General features: G+C 44.0%; 1 protein-coding gene across 1 annotated transcript; it reads left to right on the top strand.

Annotated features, from left to right (window-relative positions):
* Window positions 1–14,505: 14,505 nt before the first annotated feature.
* NUDT16 (nudix hydrolase 16) lies at window positions 14,506–16,093 on the top strand. Its single transcript, XM_069473247.1, has 3 exons — window positions 14,506–14,659; window positions 14,762–15,031; window positions 15,835–16,093. The coding sequence occupies exons 1-3, from the start codon at window positions 14,522–14,524 to the stop codon at window positions 16,012–16,014; spliced, it is 588 nt and encodes a 195-aa protein (XP_069329348.1). The 5' UTR covers window positions 14,506–14,521; the 3' UTR covers window positions 16,015–16,093.
* The last annotated feature ends 857 nt before the right edge of the window (window positions 16,094–16,950 follow it).

Genomic DNA, 16,950 nt, shown 5'->3' with positions numbered 1-16,950 from the left:
AGAGAGCTGGGGGGTGGAGAGAGGGATTCCTGAGGGGCACAGTCATGAGAAAGGAGTGATGGGACATCGGTGAGGAGGGGAGACAATCCTGCAGCATAATGGGCTCCAGAAAAAAGGGATGGGGCAAGTATAGAGCATTAGGATGGTGAAATGAATGGTGGATGGTAACGGAGTTTGAACGTCTTGTTGGTGAAATGAAGTGAGAACATCAGCTGTATGTGAGTAGAGGATGTTCTTAGAAGGTATGATGTGAACATTCACCTTGGTATGGAAAACAAGTTGATTAAGGAAACATAGCAGAACAGTAGGGCAAGGCTGAGCTATGCGATGGTCAGTTTAAGGTAGTGGATATACCAGGGTGTGTGTGTGTTTCCCAGGACTGTGTACATACCTGTCTTTTCTTCATCTCGATTTAGCAGCTGAGGTGGAGAGACTTATTGCAGATCTGGGTTTTGCCAGGGCAGATAAGGAAGGGAGAGAGAGGCCAAGCAGTTAAGATGACATGTGCAGAAGAAATTGTAGTAATACAATGTAGAGCCTAAGGTTAATGTGGCTAAGATGGGAAAAGAAAAAGGAGGTTACATTGGAAAGATCTTGATGGGGTAGAAACTCCAACATCGTGAGGGATTGAGTGGGGAGAGGTATTTGAGCCAGAGAGGAGTGTTTTGGAAATTGAGAGGTGGAGCAATTTCAGATAAGGGAGGGCCTGAGTCTGACCTGGGATGGCTGGGTAGACCTTGGACAGGAGACATAAAATGATACGATCCAGGGATAGTGAGACCAAAAGCCAAGAAGACCATCCAAGTAGGTAATGAAGGAAGAAACCCACAGATGTTGCGAGGATAGTGTGACCTAGGAGCCAGCACCCTTGGTGAGCAGGAAGAGTGATGAGTGGTGGCTGCCCAGTGGAGAAAGTGCCCATGACAAGACAGCACTTCCCAGGAGAGGGGCTTTGAGGAAGGGAGGGTGGATGGTTCTCTGGAAGGTCAACACAGAGCTATGTGCACCCACTGACAGTTCCTGGCCTTTGAAGAATGAGTGTGGGTGGTGGAAGAGTAGCTGTGGAGATCACATAGATCCTAGACGGGCTGATTACTCTGCCTTTTTTCCCTAACCTAGCCCTGACCCCTATTGTCAAATATTATCTAGAACAAACTGTCAGGGTAGGCCAGTTGGTGGTAATGGACACTGGAGTGGCTCCCAGGGGCCCAGCCTGTACCAGCTTCATCTGGGCCCTCTGCCATCTCTGAAGGGAGGCAGGACCCTGAGGCTGAGAGATCAGGGCGGCTCACCCCTGACTGCACCACTAACATACCCCTTACCTCAGGGTCCGGTCCTAGGCAAATCAGGACCTAGAACTCATCCTGGGGTGTGATCTGGGCTAGCCGTGCACCATTTGGAAGTCTCCTTTACGATAAACCATCTGACTCTGCTTGAGTGCTGCTCCAGTCATAAGTCTCTCAGTGCCTTCTGGGAAGCTCATCTGTCCACATACTTATTTATATTAAATGCCTGTTTTGTTTTTTTTTTCTTTTGGTTCTCTGGAGATGGATGGTGGGGAGGAGCCCATGACTTTCCTGTGTCATCCCACAAATATACCCTCCAAGTCTGCAGATTACTTCTCAGTGAGCCAGCCTCAAAGCGTTTTATTGCTGTGGGGTTTGGAGTTTCAGTTCCTTTCTCTCACCTAGTCCCTGCAGTGGACAGGCAGGCAGGTGGGAGGTGATAGAAGCTCAGACCCTGCATTTCTCTTCCTCTTACACATTCTGACCCTCCTGGGGTTTGAGTAAAGCCAGGGAGGATGGCCACTTAAGCTTTCCTTGGCATTGATAAGTCCATCATCTTGGATGGAAAGAAGTTGGAAGCTCTTTTCAGTCTTTGACCCCAAATGAAGTGCTGTGATGAATTTTAGGCAAGCACTTAACCTCTTTTTCCTTATCTGATTGATGAGCTGTGATTCCTATGGTGAGGGTCAAATGAGGCAGCACTTGGGATAGGCTTGGAGAGATGTTCCCAGCACTATTTAAGTACAGGATGCCATGTTTGCTTCCTGCTTCTTAGCACATTTGTTTCGTGGAATGTGAGTGGCCCCTGCTGCCTCTCCCCATATACCTATTTCTCTCTTTCAGCATAATCGGGAGGATGTTCCCACTTTTCAACATTGCATTTTTCCCTCAAGTGTGCCGCTGCTGGTTCAGGGTAAACACTTTCAGGCTTCACGCTGTCCTGAGCCATCTACTCCTCAGTCACCCAGTTTCTGGCAAATCTGCAGCTTCTCAGCTGGAACATTTGAGGACAGAGTGTCTGCCTCCTTCCCCACTTACTTGGGCCCAGTGAAACTGACAAAGGGCAAGGAAGGGAGGGGGAGGGAGGTTTTCTATGATTTCAGTTTATTAACAGAAACATTTTTAAAACCCTCTATCTCAAACAGAAAAATGAACAGGGAGTGGGAGGCAAAAGAGAGGAAAAAACCTTTAGTTGTAAGCAAATATTGGATGGCATCAGAATTTGATCCAAAGGAAAAGATGCTGGAACTTTCTCACTTATGGTAGGGGATTATATTTAAAACACTCAATTCTGAGGAAGAGGAATATCGGCAGGACAGAGAAAAGGGAAAAAGGGAAACTCCCCCATGGATTTAAGGCCACATACCGCGCCCCCCCCCCCCCCCCGGGGGGAAACCACATGGCACTCTCCCTCCTCCCTTCTGACTTGGCCAAATGTGGCAGTTCAGGCTCCCTCCAGGGGTGGAGGCAGTACCACAAAGGCCAGATGGGCAGAGAGGAAAACTCAGAGGTACCTCTTACACTCACAAAGCAGCAATAGCAAAGGGACATACTGAAGGACATGCAACACCTAAAGGAAGCTCCTCACCAAACAGCTCCCACACAGAGGGAATGTATCTGAGCCAAACTGGGTTTGTTTGCATCAGCCCAATGGAAAGGCAAACACTAAAGCACTGGGTGTTTGCGGGCAGAAGGGTTTATTGTCAGGGGGCCTGACCAGGAAGATAGGAGTAGGACTCAAATCTGCCCTTCCTCTGAGCTGGGGGCTGGGGCAAGTTTTATAGTCAGAGAATAATGATGTGTGATCTGACTGGATCCTGCCGTGGGGTGATGCCAAGGCTTGATCTGTTTGGAGCCTGGATCATGCTATACAGTGTCTGCTTCTTAATTCACTCCTGGATCTTTGGTCCAGGCACTTAGGATCCACCTGTGATTGCACACTGGGTTCATCTGGGCATGCTCAGGTTACATGACCTTCAACCTGGGGGTCCATGGCAACTGAAAAACAACTCACAACTTTGTTCCATAAAAGTTGAAACCGAGCACCCTGAGATTGTTCCATGAGTCTGTGTGCCTAGGCCTTTCCCCACAGTGCCCTGCTCACCCTGATGCACAGATGCAACCCAAGCTGCCCCCATCCCTTCACTGTGGGCATGATACCCTCCACAAGCATTCTCAGCTGGTGCAGTGGCAAAGGATGCCCTCCTTCCATGCAGGATGACAACCCCTGGCCAGAGTTTTCAACAATTATAGAAGCCCCTGGAGAAAGAAGTCCCAGGCAGAACTGTTCTCACCCACAGTCCCAGACCTCCCACTGTCTTCAGGGGTCTGAAACACAGAGCTAGTACATTCAGAACATCCTGTTATCCAGCACTGATTTCAGGCTGTGGATGTAGGCAAGGGCCAGGTAAACAGGGAGGGGAGAACAGGTGAATGGTCCCCTGCTTGTTTGTGAGCCAAAGAGCAGAATTGCCTCTATTTAACTTAAGTAAACAGGAAATATCCACATTTGCTCTGTTCCAAAAATACTACCAAATAGAAAGGGATGTGAACACCATGTGTAAATGATAAAGAGCATTCTCTGGAAGGTGTGTTCTGAGGAGCAGGAGCAATATTTGCTCAGGGAGTCGAAGCAGAGCATGGACTCTGGAATGAGATGAAAGAAAAGACAGACATGCAGCAGCAGCTGGCAGCACCAAGGAGAGCATGTGGGGAGATGATCTCTATCAGAGAACTTAACATTTCTCTAGAAACAGCAAAGAGCATCATCGACTCTGGGAAAAGCTACCTCTGATGTGGAGAGCAGGCTTAAGAAAATCCCCTAGAATCCTAAGAAAAGGACAAACCTAAGCGACCAGAGAGAACATGGTAGATATAGAGATCAGACAACAGACAACAGAAATCCAGAGTATGGTTGATTGATAGAAGGAAAATACTAACAGACAGAACACATGTCGTAGGAACAACTTTTGGAGGTAACCAAAAGAAAACTTCCCTAAACTGAAGGATGCCACACCGTGGGCTGGCAGTGCTCACTGTGTTGGGGGTGAGGGGTTGGTGGGGGGGGGCAGATAACCAAAAAAAAAATCAGAATATTTTTCATGTCAAGGACATTTGTAAGGTAGGAGGATTAGGTCACTGGCAATAGTGACAACTTCATATCAATCCAAAATGAAATTCAAAAAGCATGGATTTTACCCATGTACTATATCTGGAAAACAGTTCAGGTTTGTTTTTTTCTTTGTCCGTAATGAACCACCTGAATCAAAAGTAAAGAAGTGATGAACAGAAAAGTTATAAGAAACTTGTGAGCTGGTTGTGAGCATGGCTCCTATAATATACAAATTCAGTGACATGAAATTGTGTTAATGATGGCTGTCTAACAAGATAAATGTTACCAATTAAGAGGAAATATGTATAATGTAAAAATAAAATAGTGAGTGATTTGATTAATATGCTAGTCTCAAAATCCTAGATCACCCCATAAAAGTTAGATAGTAGGGAGAAGTTGGAAAGAAGCATAAGTTGTGCTAATTTTGTTGGGGAAATGAGTTAGGGCTATTTGGTTTCAGAAGATATAAGACTCTTAGATTGGAGAAAGACATCAAATTTTCTTGCTTCATGGAATATGCCAAAGCAATATGACTCTGGTTGAATATGAAAGGATGGGAAAGAATGCCACAGAATTACAGTCAAAAAGTATAGAATCATCATAATATTAATATCTAAAATTCAATGTCAAAAACATTAGAATTCTTTAATTGATCAAGATATTATCCACAATTGTAACACAATTACCACCAACTTCAGATTATATACAGCACAATATACCAGAAATGCAAAGAGAAATTAACAGAATGGTATTAATTGAGTACAAACACACATCCTTCAATCTTTGACAGATAAAATGTCAAGTATGGCTATCTATGATCTAAAAATAGTAAAAATCATGATGATGTAGACAACTATTAATATTTTGGCAGTGTTTACTGCGTTGCAGGTAACTATTAGAAACTCTTTTCATTTAGTAACATATTTAGTCCTTAGAACAAACATATGAGGTAGGGAGACTATAATCTCCATACTCCAAATAGATGTAGCACAAAGGCCATAAATACAATTAATATACTTTGCCGAAATATTGAACTCTGTAACTTCAAGCAAACAATGTACTTTTATGGGCCCAGAAAACATTTAACAAATTAGTCATATATTGGACCTTCTAAAACCTCCGTAAATTCTTTTTGGTCTTCTGTAGCCCTAGGAAATGACAGGGCACATACCATGTTCTATGACCATCATGTAGTAAAACTAGAAATACATTACAGGGATAGGCACTCTGAAATGGCCTTCTTAATGCTTTTTCATATTGGCTGAATCTTTCACAAAATGTATGTATTGTATGATTTTAAAATGAATTGTTAAAAAATAAAAAGGATGAACTAGAGGCATCTAGCTTTAAAAAAAGAAATTTAAAAAATAAAAATAAATAAATAAAAAGGAATTTTTTTGCATGTATTTGAATTTATAGAAACCAGCCGAAACTAATCTAAAGAAACAAAAAAAGGATTCAGGGGCGGGTGTGGGACCCACGCCGGGGAGACACTGAGGTAATTTGCGGAGTGGAGGGAAGATCTGTTGTCCAGCCCCAGATGAACAAAGTCGAAGTGGAGGCTGATGGACTGAGTGGGTCACGTGCTCACGTGGATCCTCCCTGTGCTGACTGGACATACGATGTGACTGGCCGGGCCTGGGTCCTCTGCCCTCACTGTGGCCTGGCGGGTGGAGAACTGTGATTGGCAGCGTCACCAGATCAAGATCTGGGGAAGGAGCATTTCTCTGTGGGAGGAGGCAGAGTGTGGCACCTACACAAGTGGGAAAACAAGGCCAGGTGTTCCACCGTCCCCTTTGTTCCAACAGGGGCCTCGTCCACGTGACTCCTTAACACAGCCAGTAGGAACTGCAGTCTCTCTCTTCAACCTTGAGCTTTGCTCCACGCTGCTGTTTAGTCTCCACTAGGATCATACTGTTCCATGGAGGCATTTCACTTGCATTTTTAATCACCTCCTCTTTAGTTTCTTACCCTCCAACCACTAGGGCTAAGAAGGGCATTTCATCTCAGGCTTCCCGGCAGTGCGATTCCCGCTCCCCTTTTCCCTTGCCACTGCCCCTCTGCTCCCCACCCCTCCACCCTCACACACATTTTGCCTCTCTAGCTGTGACTCTGCCTTTCTTATTTTTGCTGTCACGTCCTAAGGGAAGCATGCTTTGACCTGGACCTTCCAGACCAGATTATTTTCACCCAGGCACCTTTTCTTCAAATCACTTATTGCAGATTTTTATCATTCGTGTGTGACTGTTTGATTAGTATATGTTGTCCTCACATACTCATCAGTGTTCTTGGTTAGAAACAACAGAAATGGATGCTGGTGTATTTATGGAACATTGTAATTTATCAGAAAGGTATTGGGAAGCTCACAGTCTTAATGGGAGGCTGGAGAACCAGGATGAGGCAGGAACGAGTGTTGGTGAGGCACAGCCAGCATCTTGCCAGGGATAGTAGGCTTAGGGTGCTGCCACCTGGGCCTTCACCACTGGACAGTGGCCATTATGCCATTGGCACCACCAGTGGTCACTATATTCATTACTATGCCACTGGACCCTTAAGTCTGATTATCTACCATGTGTCACCTCTCCAAAATCAATGTCCTGAGCAAGAGCATCTTATTTGCTGTGCTTTGGTCATAAGCATCCTTTCTAGCACCCAAGAGCCAGAGAGGACAGATCTGCCTGCCCTCAGCTTTAGTAGTAGAGGAGGGGCTTTGCTTATTTGTATTCTTTTTTTAATAACAATTAGAAATTTAATATTGAAATAATATTATTATCTAACCCACAGTGTGTTCTCAAATTTAGTCAATTCTCCCATTAATATCCCTTATAGTTATTTTTTTCTCCTAGTTCAGAATCAAATCCAGTACTATACGTCTCTTTAATCTCCTTTAATCTGGATGAATTCCTCAGCCTTTCTCTACTTTTTTTGACCTCAAGAAATTTGAAGAATGCATACTGATTATTGTGTAAAATGTCCTTTGATTTGGGTTTGGGTTTCCTCATGAAGAATGTGGAGGTATGTTCCTTTTATACCCAGTTTTTTGAGAGTTTTTGTAATGAAGGGATGTGGAATTTTATCAAGTGATTTTTTAGTATCAGTTGAAATGATCCTATGTTTTTTAGCCTTCATTCTATTGATATGATGTATCACATTGATTGATTTGCACATTGCACCATCCTTCCATCCCTCGGATGAATCCCACTTGATCATGATGAATAATCTTTTTAATCTGTTGTTGAATTCGGTTTATATATTTTGTTGAGAGTAGTTGCCTCTCTTCAGATATATTGGCCTAGAATTTTCTGCTTTTGTTGTGCCTTTCTGTGGTTTTGGTATTGGTAATATAGGCCTCATAGAATGAATTTGGGAGTATTCCCTCCTCCTGGATTTTATGGAATAGTTTAAGTAGGATTGGTATTAGTTCTTCTTCGAATGTTTGGTAGAATTCAGCAGTGAAGTCATAAGTCCTGGGTTTTTCTTTGACAGGAGACTTTTTATTACTGCATCTGTATTGTTACTTCTTACTGATTTATTGAGGTTTTGGATTTCTTCCTGATTCAATCATGATAGGTTATGTGTGTCTAGGAATTTATCCTTTTCTTCTAGGTTTTCTAATTTATTAGAAATTATACAAACATATGGAAGTTGCTCATTGTAGTCTCTAATGATCCTTTGAATTTCTGCAGTGTCAATGGTAATGCCTCCTTTTTCATCTCTGATTTTATGTGTTTATGTTTTCTCTGTTTTTTTTTTCCTTGATCTGGCTAAAGTTTTGTCAATTTTGTTTATCTTTTCAAAAAACCAACTTTTCGTTTCATTGATCTTTTGTATTTTTTTGTTTCAATTTCATTTCTGCTCTGATCTTTATTGTATCTTTTCTTCTACTAATTTTGGGTTTGGTTTGTTTTTATTTTTGTAACTATTTAAGAAGCATCATTAGGTTGTTTATTTGAAGCTTTTCTACTTTTTTGATGTAGGCACATATTGCTGTAAACTTTTCTCTTAGTACTGCTTTTGCTGTATCTCCTATGTTTTGATATGTTGTGCTTTCATTTTCATTTGAGAAATTTCTTAATTTCCTTCTTAATCTTTTCATTGACCCACTGGTCATTCAGGAACATATTGTTTAACTTCCATGTGTTTGTATAATTTCCAATGTCCTTCTTGTTATTGATTTCTAGTTTTATTCCATTGTGATCAGAGAAAATGCTTGCCATGATTTCAATATTTTTGAATTTGTTAAGACTTGTTTTGTGGCCTAACATATGTTCTATTTCTGAGAATGATCCATAAGCTGAGGAGAAGAATGTGTATTCTGCACCTTTTGGATGAAATATTCCATACCATAGGTCCATTTGGTATATAGTACAGGTTAAGTCCAGTATTTCTTTGTTTATTTTCTGTCTGTATGATCTGTCCAATGCTGAAAGTGTGGTGTTGAGGTCTCCGAGGATTATTACATTGGAGTCTACCTCTTTGATGTATTCTGTTTAATGGCCTCAAATTGGAAAAAAACAAAGTGTCCTTCAACAGGTGAATTGTCTTTACAGGAAGTCCTTTGGGATAAACCTCAAATGGTTCTAGCTGGTAGATCTCTGCTGGTGGTATCTCCTCCTTCCTCTCACATTGTATATTCTTCTAAATCAGTGGTGCTCAATTTTTTCTCTGCATTTGAGGCACCTGGAAAATCTCATGAGGATGAAGTGGAATGGTGTAGAACTACCTGGCAGATGGTAGATGTTGGTTGTAAGCTTCTCCCTGCTTAAAAAGTGAAATTCTTATCTCTCTCTTCCTTTTTTTCCATCCAAAGGGATCCTATCTGTGAAAGGTTTTTGTGAAATGCAAAGCTTTATTCAAATGTAAATGTAACCTTTACCTTTAACTTCATGAGAAGACAAAGATATTTTTATTTTTAAATTTTTACTATGGAAACATCAAGCTATATAAAAGTAAAGAGAATAACATAGTAAGCTCTTAATGGATCCATCACCCAGCTTCAAAAATTATCATTTTATGGCCAATCTTATTTTATTTATACCCTCAGCTTCTTCCCCCTCATTGAATTATTTTTATTATGTCATTCATAAATATTTCAGTATGTATCTCTAAAAGATAAGGAACCCTTACAAAACATAGCCACAATTGTCACCTCAAAAAATTATTAATAATTCCTATATATAAAATACCTAGTCAGTATTCACATTTTCCTGTTTGATTTTTTTCTTTGAGTTTGTACAAATTAGAAACCAAAAAAGCCCAATTACTTCAATTTATCTATATCTTCAATCTCCTTCCTTCATTTCCTTCCTTCCTTTTCTTCTTTCTTTTTTTTTTTTTTGTTTTGAGACAGAGTCTAGATCTGTTGTCCAGGCTGAAGTGCAGTGGCAAAATCATAGGTCACCGTAACCTCCAACTTCTGGACTCAAGCGATCCTCCTGCCTCAGCCTCACAAGTAGCTGCAACTACAGCTCCATGTCACCATGCCCAGCTAATGTTTTGTAGAGACAGGACTCTCTGTGTTGAACAGGCTGGTATGAAACTCCTAGCGTCAAGCTACCCTCCCACCTTGCCTGCCAAAGTGCTTGGATTACAGGCATGAGCCACCACGCCCAGCCTCAATCTTTTTTAATATATAGGTTCTGTCTCCATGTCTCTTTTTCCCTTGTAATTCATTTATTAAAGAAACCAGGTCACTTGTCCTGTAAATTTCTCTTCAGTCTATATTTTACTAATGGTATTCTCTTGATTTAAAAAAAAATAAACCATTTTTCAGAAGTTTTACATTTACAGAAAATTTGTGACAATAGTACAGATAGTTCCCAAATACTCCTCCTAGTTTAACCTATAATTAACATCTTACATTGTTATAGAAGATTTCTGACAATAATAGACCAATATTGACACATTATCACTAATCAAAGCCCGTACTTTATTCAGGCTTCCTTAGTTTTTCTCTAATGTCCTATTTCTGCTCCAGGATACCATGTTCCATTTGGTCCTGTCACGGCTGCTTAGGCTCATCTTTGTTGTGAGAGTTCCTCAGACCTTCATTGTATTTTATGACTGCTACAGGCTGAATATTTTTGTTCCCCCCAAATTCATATGTTGAAATCCTAGCCCACAATGTGTTGGTATTTGGAGGTGGGGCCTTAGGGAGGCAATTAGGTCATAAGGGCGGAGCCCTCATGAATGGGATTAGTGACCTTATGAAAGAGACCCCAGGGAGCTGCCTCACCCCTTCTCACCTATGAGGTTTCAGCAACAAGTTCTTCCGTGAATGTAAAGTGGGCCCTAACCAGACACCGAATCTGCCAGCACCTTGATCTTGGACTTCCCAGACCCCAGAACTGTGAGAAATAAATTTTTGTTGTTTATAAGCCACCCAGTCTATGGTATTTTGTTCCAGCAGCCCTAATGGACTAAGACAATGACTTACAATTTTGAGGCTACTGGTCAGGTATTTTGTAGAATGTTTCTCCACTGGGATTTGTTTGATGTTTTTGTCAGGATTAGACAGGGGTTATGTCATTTTAGGAGGAAAACCACAAACAAAAGCACCATTTTCATTACATCATATTAAGGGTACATTCTTAATATGACTTATCAGTGTCGATGTTGACCTTGATCACCTGAGCAAGGCAGTGTTTGTCAAGTTTCTCCATAAAGTTATAAAGTTACTCCTTTCCTCTCCCATTTCCATACTGTACTCTTTGGATTGAAGTCACTATTCACAATCCACACTTAAGGAGTAGGGAATTATGGTCCACCTCCTTGAGGCAGAGTAGCTACATAAATTATTGCCAATTTTTCTACATGGGACTTTTTTCTCTCCTTTCCCATTTATTTTCTAATTAAGTATTTATTAATGCTTAATTTATTAATAGTTAAGTCAAGAGGGACCTGTAGATAATTATTTTATACTTTGGGTTATAATCCAACACTACTGTATTTGGTTGCTCAAAATTTTTCAGCTTTGGCCATTAGGAGCTTTTTCAGTTGACTCCTGTGCCCTTGTTCCTTTGACATACTCCTATCAATACAGCTTTTTTTCCTTTTTATTTGCTGAAATTCATTAATTTGTAGCATCACAAGATGCTTCAGGCTTATGGTGTATTCATCATGTATATTCCTTACCTAGTGCTGGAATGAGTCATTTCTCCAAGGAGCTTTGATTTCTTTTTTGGAAAATAATGCTGGAAACCAAGATCTGGACACGGGGTGTCTTTGTTTTTCCTGGGGTATGATTGTATCTAGGTGCACTCAGGTGACAGAAAAGCAAATATAAGTGTGTATGCTAACCCTTCTATATATACATGTACATCCATATTTCTATATGTAGCCATCTCTACCTGTATCAAGCCAAATATGAATTCATACTGATGTTTCAAAGTCTAATCCACTACTACATGGATCATTCTAATCTCTTCCTGCTATTTTAAAAAGTTATTCCTTTGTATTTCTTACAAATTGTTATATGTATCAGTAAATAAGATGAATTTTATTGATCTTGTTATTTATCAATGACATCAAGAATACAGCTCAGTGTTTTGGTAAGAACAATTCATAAGCAGTGGTGTGTTCTTTTGTCATAATGTATATAACAACTGTCTTTTCATGATGTCAACAGCCATTGATGATCATTCTCTGGGATCCAAGAATTCTTTAAAGTTTAAAAAATGGTAGAATTTTGATTGGCTCTTTCTTCATTGATTAGCTAGAATACTTCTATAAGAGAAATTTCCTCTCATCAATTATTATGTAACCCTGAGGAAAAGCCCATATAAAAAAGACAGGATAAATGCTTAATTCTTTTCCTCATTAATTTTGAAATAACGAATTTGTTCCTTATCATCCTTCAAGGCTGACCACTGAGTTATTTTGTCTCCGAGTACCACTGTGAACTTGAAGCAGCTCTAGAGGCACAAGGTTAAGGCTTCTACCTCGAATCTTGACTCCTGGGCAATCTGCCTCAGGAGAATGGAATTGGGGATGGTTGTTGGGAGTGGGGAGGTAGGGCAGAGGCCAAGAGCAATTTGAAAGAGATAGCAAGGTTGGGGGGAGGAGGAGTCTGGAGGGCTTTCATATTCGTTCATCCAGAAACAGCACTGGTCTCAAAAGCATTAATAATTAATTCCTGTATAGCAGTTGCCTTGGTTTTGTAGTTTTTCAGGTTACCTTAGAAAGCTGAGTCCACCTTTAAAAGCTTCCTCAAGCAACAAGGAAAGAAAGAACAGCTTGAAGCTCTGAAAAGGGCATGTTTGACTCTAAATCCTTAAAGGTAGCCCATCTAGGAGAGAAACCAAGTCACCATTAGAATGCTAGGGGAGGAGCAAGGCACTGAATCTCCATTCTGGTTGTTTAATAGTCTGGGCTGCTTCTGATTCAATTGGTCTGGGCTTGGATCCTGAAACAGGTAGTTTTTGTAAAGTTTTCATAAGCTTTGTGCAAAGTGACTCTAATGTTAAACCAGGGCAATTTCCAAGGTCCCTAGAACTCTAGCAGGCTAATGGCAATTGTGCCACATCTACAGCCTAATCACCTTGATCTAGGTGCCTGATGACAGTAGATGGCATCTCTGCCCTGAAACTCAGAAGACTAAGCTAGGAAAGATTATGCCATACAGGACTAATATGCCCTTGGGGTACTGAGGCCTCAGGAGTGTGGCTCAGTTCAAACCCTGGGGTCTTTAACATGAGGCACAGCGCTGTGCCCTCTCCCTCGACTCTAAGAATGACTACATGTACTTTGTGTCTGGAACTGCTCTAACTGCCTTCCATCTCCCCATGTCCCTAACTGGTTGGTATCATCCCCATTTAACAGATGAGCAACCAGGATCTGAGAGAGTTAAGCAGCTTGTTAAGGACACAAGCCTGTGTCTGAGTGGGTTCTGGCCTCTTTTCCATCACGTGTTGTCACTTACAGTCTGTGCCTTTATGCCCAGGCCCTCAAGAAGTTGCCTGCTGCAGTCTAATGTATATTATTGATTCCTGGTGTGGGGGCAATCTGCAGGCTGAGGAACACCTGGCCTGGAGTGAGGTATCCGGAATCCCTGTTCCTCACCATCAGGCCTTGAATAGCCCCCGGCCCTGAGGGAGGGTACTGCACTGTCCCCACCCTCCTTCAAGCTCAAAGGTAAAGTGTAGAAAGCCAAGCGGGCTTCCTCTACTCCTGCCCCTCCTCACTCCCCTTCCTGTGCCACAGGGTTCCACCCACAGCTCCCCCCACACCCACCTTTCCTGACAAAATCTCACTGACCCTGTGACTTCTCCTTGTGCCACTTCCTGTGCCTCTGACCCGCATAACCAGCTGCCCAGTGCCTAAGGCCACCCCAATGCCTGACTAGAACTACACTTGTCAATGCCCAGTCCCCTCCTTCATCCCCCTCTCGGAAAGTGACACCACTTCCATCTGGTCCAGAATACATGAACTAACAGTCCAAAGTATCTGAACTAACGCTAGCCCAACGCTCCCCCGACCCCCACACTCACTTAGTCCCCCAGTCCCCTCAAATCCACCATTCAAGATCCTCCTTACACCATCGTGCCTCCCCATCCTCATGTCCCTAGGGTAGGCCATGGTCTCTGAAGCCAAGTCTGCCTCATTTCCTTCCTAGCCCCAAACCTAGGCTTCCTGTACCACCCAGTCTAGACCAAAGGTAGTTCGCTGAACGCTCTGTATTGCTCCTGAGGCTCCCAGGACGCTTCTGTAATTAAATCCTGCTCAGGCTACAAAAACTTATGAGCCTCCCAGCTCTCTGGACCCTAAGGGACACTCCCACTGGTTCCAGACTGTGAGGCAGGCACGTATTTACCTGCCTAGCTCCAGGTTCAAGGCAGGGACCACACCTGCAGCCCCGCCCCGCAAGAGGCCCAACCCCGAGGCTGCTTTCGGTTTCCCGAGGGTCCAAGGACCTGGGACCACAGCCTGGTCTGCAAGCCCCGCTCCGATTGGCTGTCGCCCGGGGTCAGTCGCGTCGCTCCGCCCCAATGAGCTTAGGTTCCGCCCCTGGGTCCTGCTGGGATTGGCCCTTGCGGCCCCGCCCAGGCTCGGATTGGTCCGCGGTGATACCCGCCCACTCACCCACGTGGCTAAAGGGACGGCACAGGGGCAGCAGCGTCCGGCCATGGCCGGGGCGCGCAGGCTGGAGCTGGCCGAGGCCCTGGCGCTGGGGCCTGGGTGGCGGCATGCGTGTCACGCTCTTCTCTATGCTCCAGACCCTGGGATGCTCTTCGGCCGCATCCCACTGCGCTACGCCGTACTGGTGAGGAGGGGGCGCTGCCGGTCACTCCCCTCTCTGCCCTGCACCCTCCCTGGGGGGTTTCTCTGGGGCGTCTCTGCCTATACCCGCTTCCTCCTCCCGCAGATGCAGATGCGCTTCGATGGGCGCCTGGGTTTCCCCGGTGGCTTCGTGGACACGCAGGACAGCAGCCTGGAGGACGGGCTGAACCGCGAGTTGCGCGAGGAGCTGGGTGAGGCGGTGGCCGCCTTCCGCGTGGAACGCGCTGACTACCGCAGTTCGCACGCAGGGTCTGGGCCGCGCGTGGTGGCCCACTTTTATGCCAAGCGTCTGACGCTCGAGCAGCTGTTGGCAGTGGAGACTGGCGCAACACGGGCCAAGGACCACGGGCTGGAGGTGGGGCCAGACTGGGACCCTGTCCCATACCTGATTTCCCCTCCCCCCAGCGTTTTCCCTACCCCTGGAAACCATCCCGGGAGGGAGGAGAGAGGTCTTTGCTGCTCTGACCTTGCCCTCTTCCTCATTTTCTTGGTTTAGTTTCATCTTGGTCATCTCTAATCTGGATGATACTGCCAACCTGGGCTCCCTGCAAGGTCTCTCTCCACCCTTCCTTTCCTGGGCTCTGGAGAGAGCTTTCTAGACTATACCCATCCTAGTCTCTCTACTTCTCCCTATTGATAATGTGATAATGGCCAGGCATCCACCCTTGTCCCTTATTGCCGAGCCTCTGTTTTTCTTAGGAAGATGTGGCCCTAATATTTAAGGCTAGGGGAGTAGGGAAACATTGTATATGAAGGCTGTTCTCAAATTTTGACATAGATCAGAATCATCTGGGGGAGATTTTTATAACAACTGGGAAGAGGGTGGAAACTGGGAATTTGCATTTTTCAAATGTTAGAAAATAATGCTAATAGAGGTAACCTAAATAACACATTTTGACAACCAGTCCTATAGAGCTATGTATGCATCCCTGAGGCAGGAGCCACTGAAGTTGAACAGTAAGCTGAATAGCCTGTCTTTGGTCATTTGCCTGTACTGGGTCACACCCACTAGGCTTAGTGAGGTATGAGCCTTAGGCCTGGTTCTGCTTCATGTTAAAGGGTGAGGTCTCTGCTCTAAAATGTCTGCTGAAGAGAGGATAGAGTTAATGGGTTCAGCTACCTGTGGTCCCAGTGTGTCCTGTCTCCTTCCTTTTACAGGTGCTGGGCCTGGTTCGGGTACCACTGTATACCCTGCGGGATGGTGTGGGAGGCCTGCCTACCTTTCTGGAGAATTCCTTTATTGGTGCTGCCCGGGAGCAGCTACTGGAAGCCCTCCAGGATTTGGGACTGTTGGAATCTGGCTCAGTCTCAGGCCTTAAGATCCCAGCTCGTCACTAGAGGCAACCCTCCGTGGACCCATGGAACCTAAGATGAGGACCTTGGTACTAAAGAGGGAGGGAGGGAAAGGAGAATGTTTTCTCTTCTGGCCTAAGAGATGATAGATGATACCAGATTAAAATAAGGATCAGTGTGTATAGTATGTTTTGAGCAGCACACCCTCCAACTCAGGGCATCAGGGGCAAAAATCCACAGCTCATCCCAGGGGCTCTTGCAGATTTTCATAGCCTGCCTCCTCTTTGTATGTTTGCACACACAACCTCACACCTATCCCTCATCTAGTCTTGTTTGTCCAGGAAGTAGCATTTGTCACCATACCCTTCTCCTTGATGGCAAGGGTCTTCCAAAGCAATAACAGGTCTCTCCCCACATTCCTCTGTGGCTCCTCTCCAGGGTCTAGCCCAGTCTATGTTTGGTGGGGAGGATAGAGAAGCAGAGGACCCTCTTTGCTTTCTGAAAGTAGTCATACCCTTGCCTGAGGGTTGACCAAAGCAATTGGCTTCTAAAAGGTGAGAGAGGGTCTCAGCCAGTCCCCAATCCTTTTCTTCCCCTGAAATTGAGGAGAAGGAGTGATGAAGTGGCTAGGTCTGCTTGGACTTAGCATGGACCTGAGACCTACGAGTCCTGGTGCCTCTCCTCCAGAGCTTTCATCCTGGGACCCCTTAGAATCTGGGGACATCAGAAGGGAACTGACCCAGCCCCCATCTAACCCTGTTGTGCCAAAAAGAGCCTTCCATTATAGAAAGAGACTTATAGCTTGGCCTTGAGGCTCTTCACTTCTTTCAGCAGATATTTATTTTGTACCTATTAAATGCCAGGTAGTATAAAAGATGCAGAGAGTCATAGGCCTTGCTTTCCAAAACTCTACAGCAGGGGTGAGCAAATATTTTTTAAAAGGGCCAGGGTGTAAACATTTTAGGCTTTGTGGACCACATG

This window comes from Eulemur rufifrons, chromosome 7 (genome assembly GCF_041146395.1).
Source record: "Eulemur rufifrons isolate Redbay chromosome 7, OSU_ERuf_1, whole genome shotgun sequence".
NCBI lineage: Eukaryota > Metazoa > Chordata > Mammalia > Primates > Lemuridae > Eulemur > Eulemur rufifrons.
The sequence above is the reverse complement of the archived record's forward strand: the minus strand, read 5'-3'. Positions and strand labels throughout refer to the sequence as shown.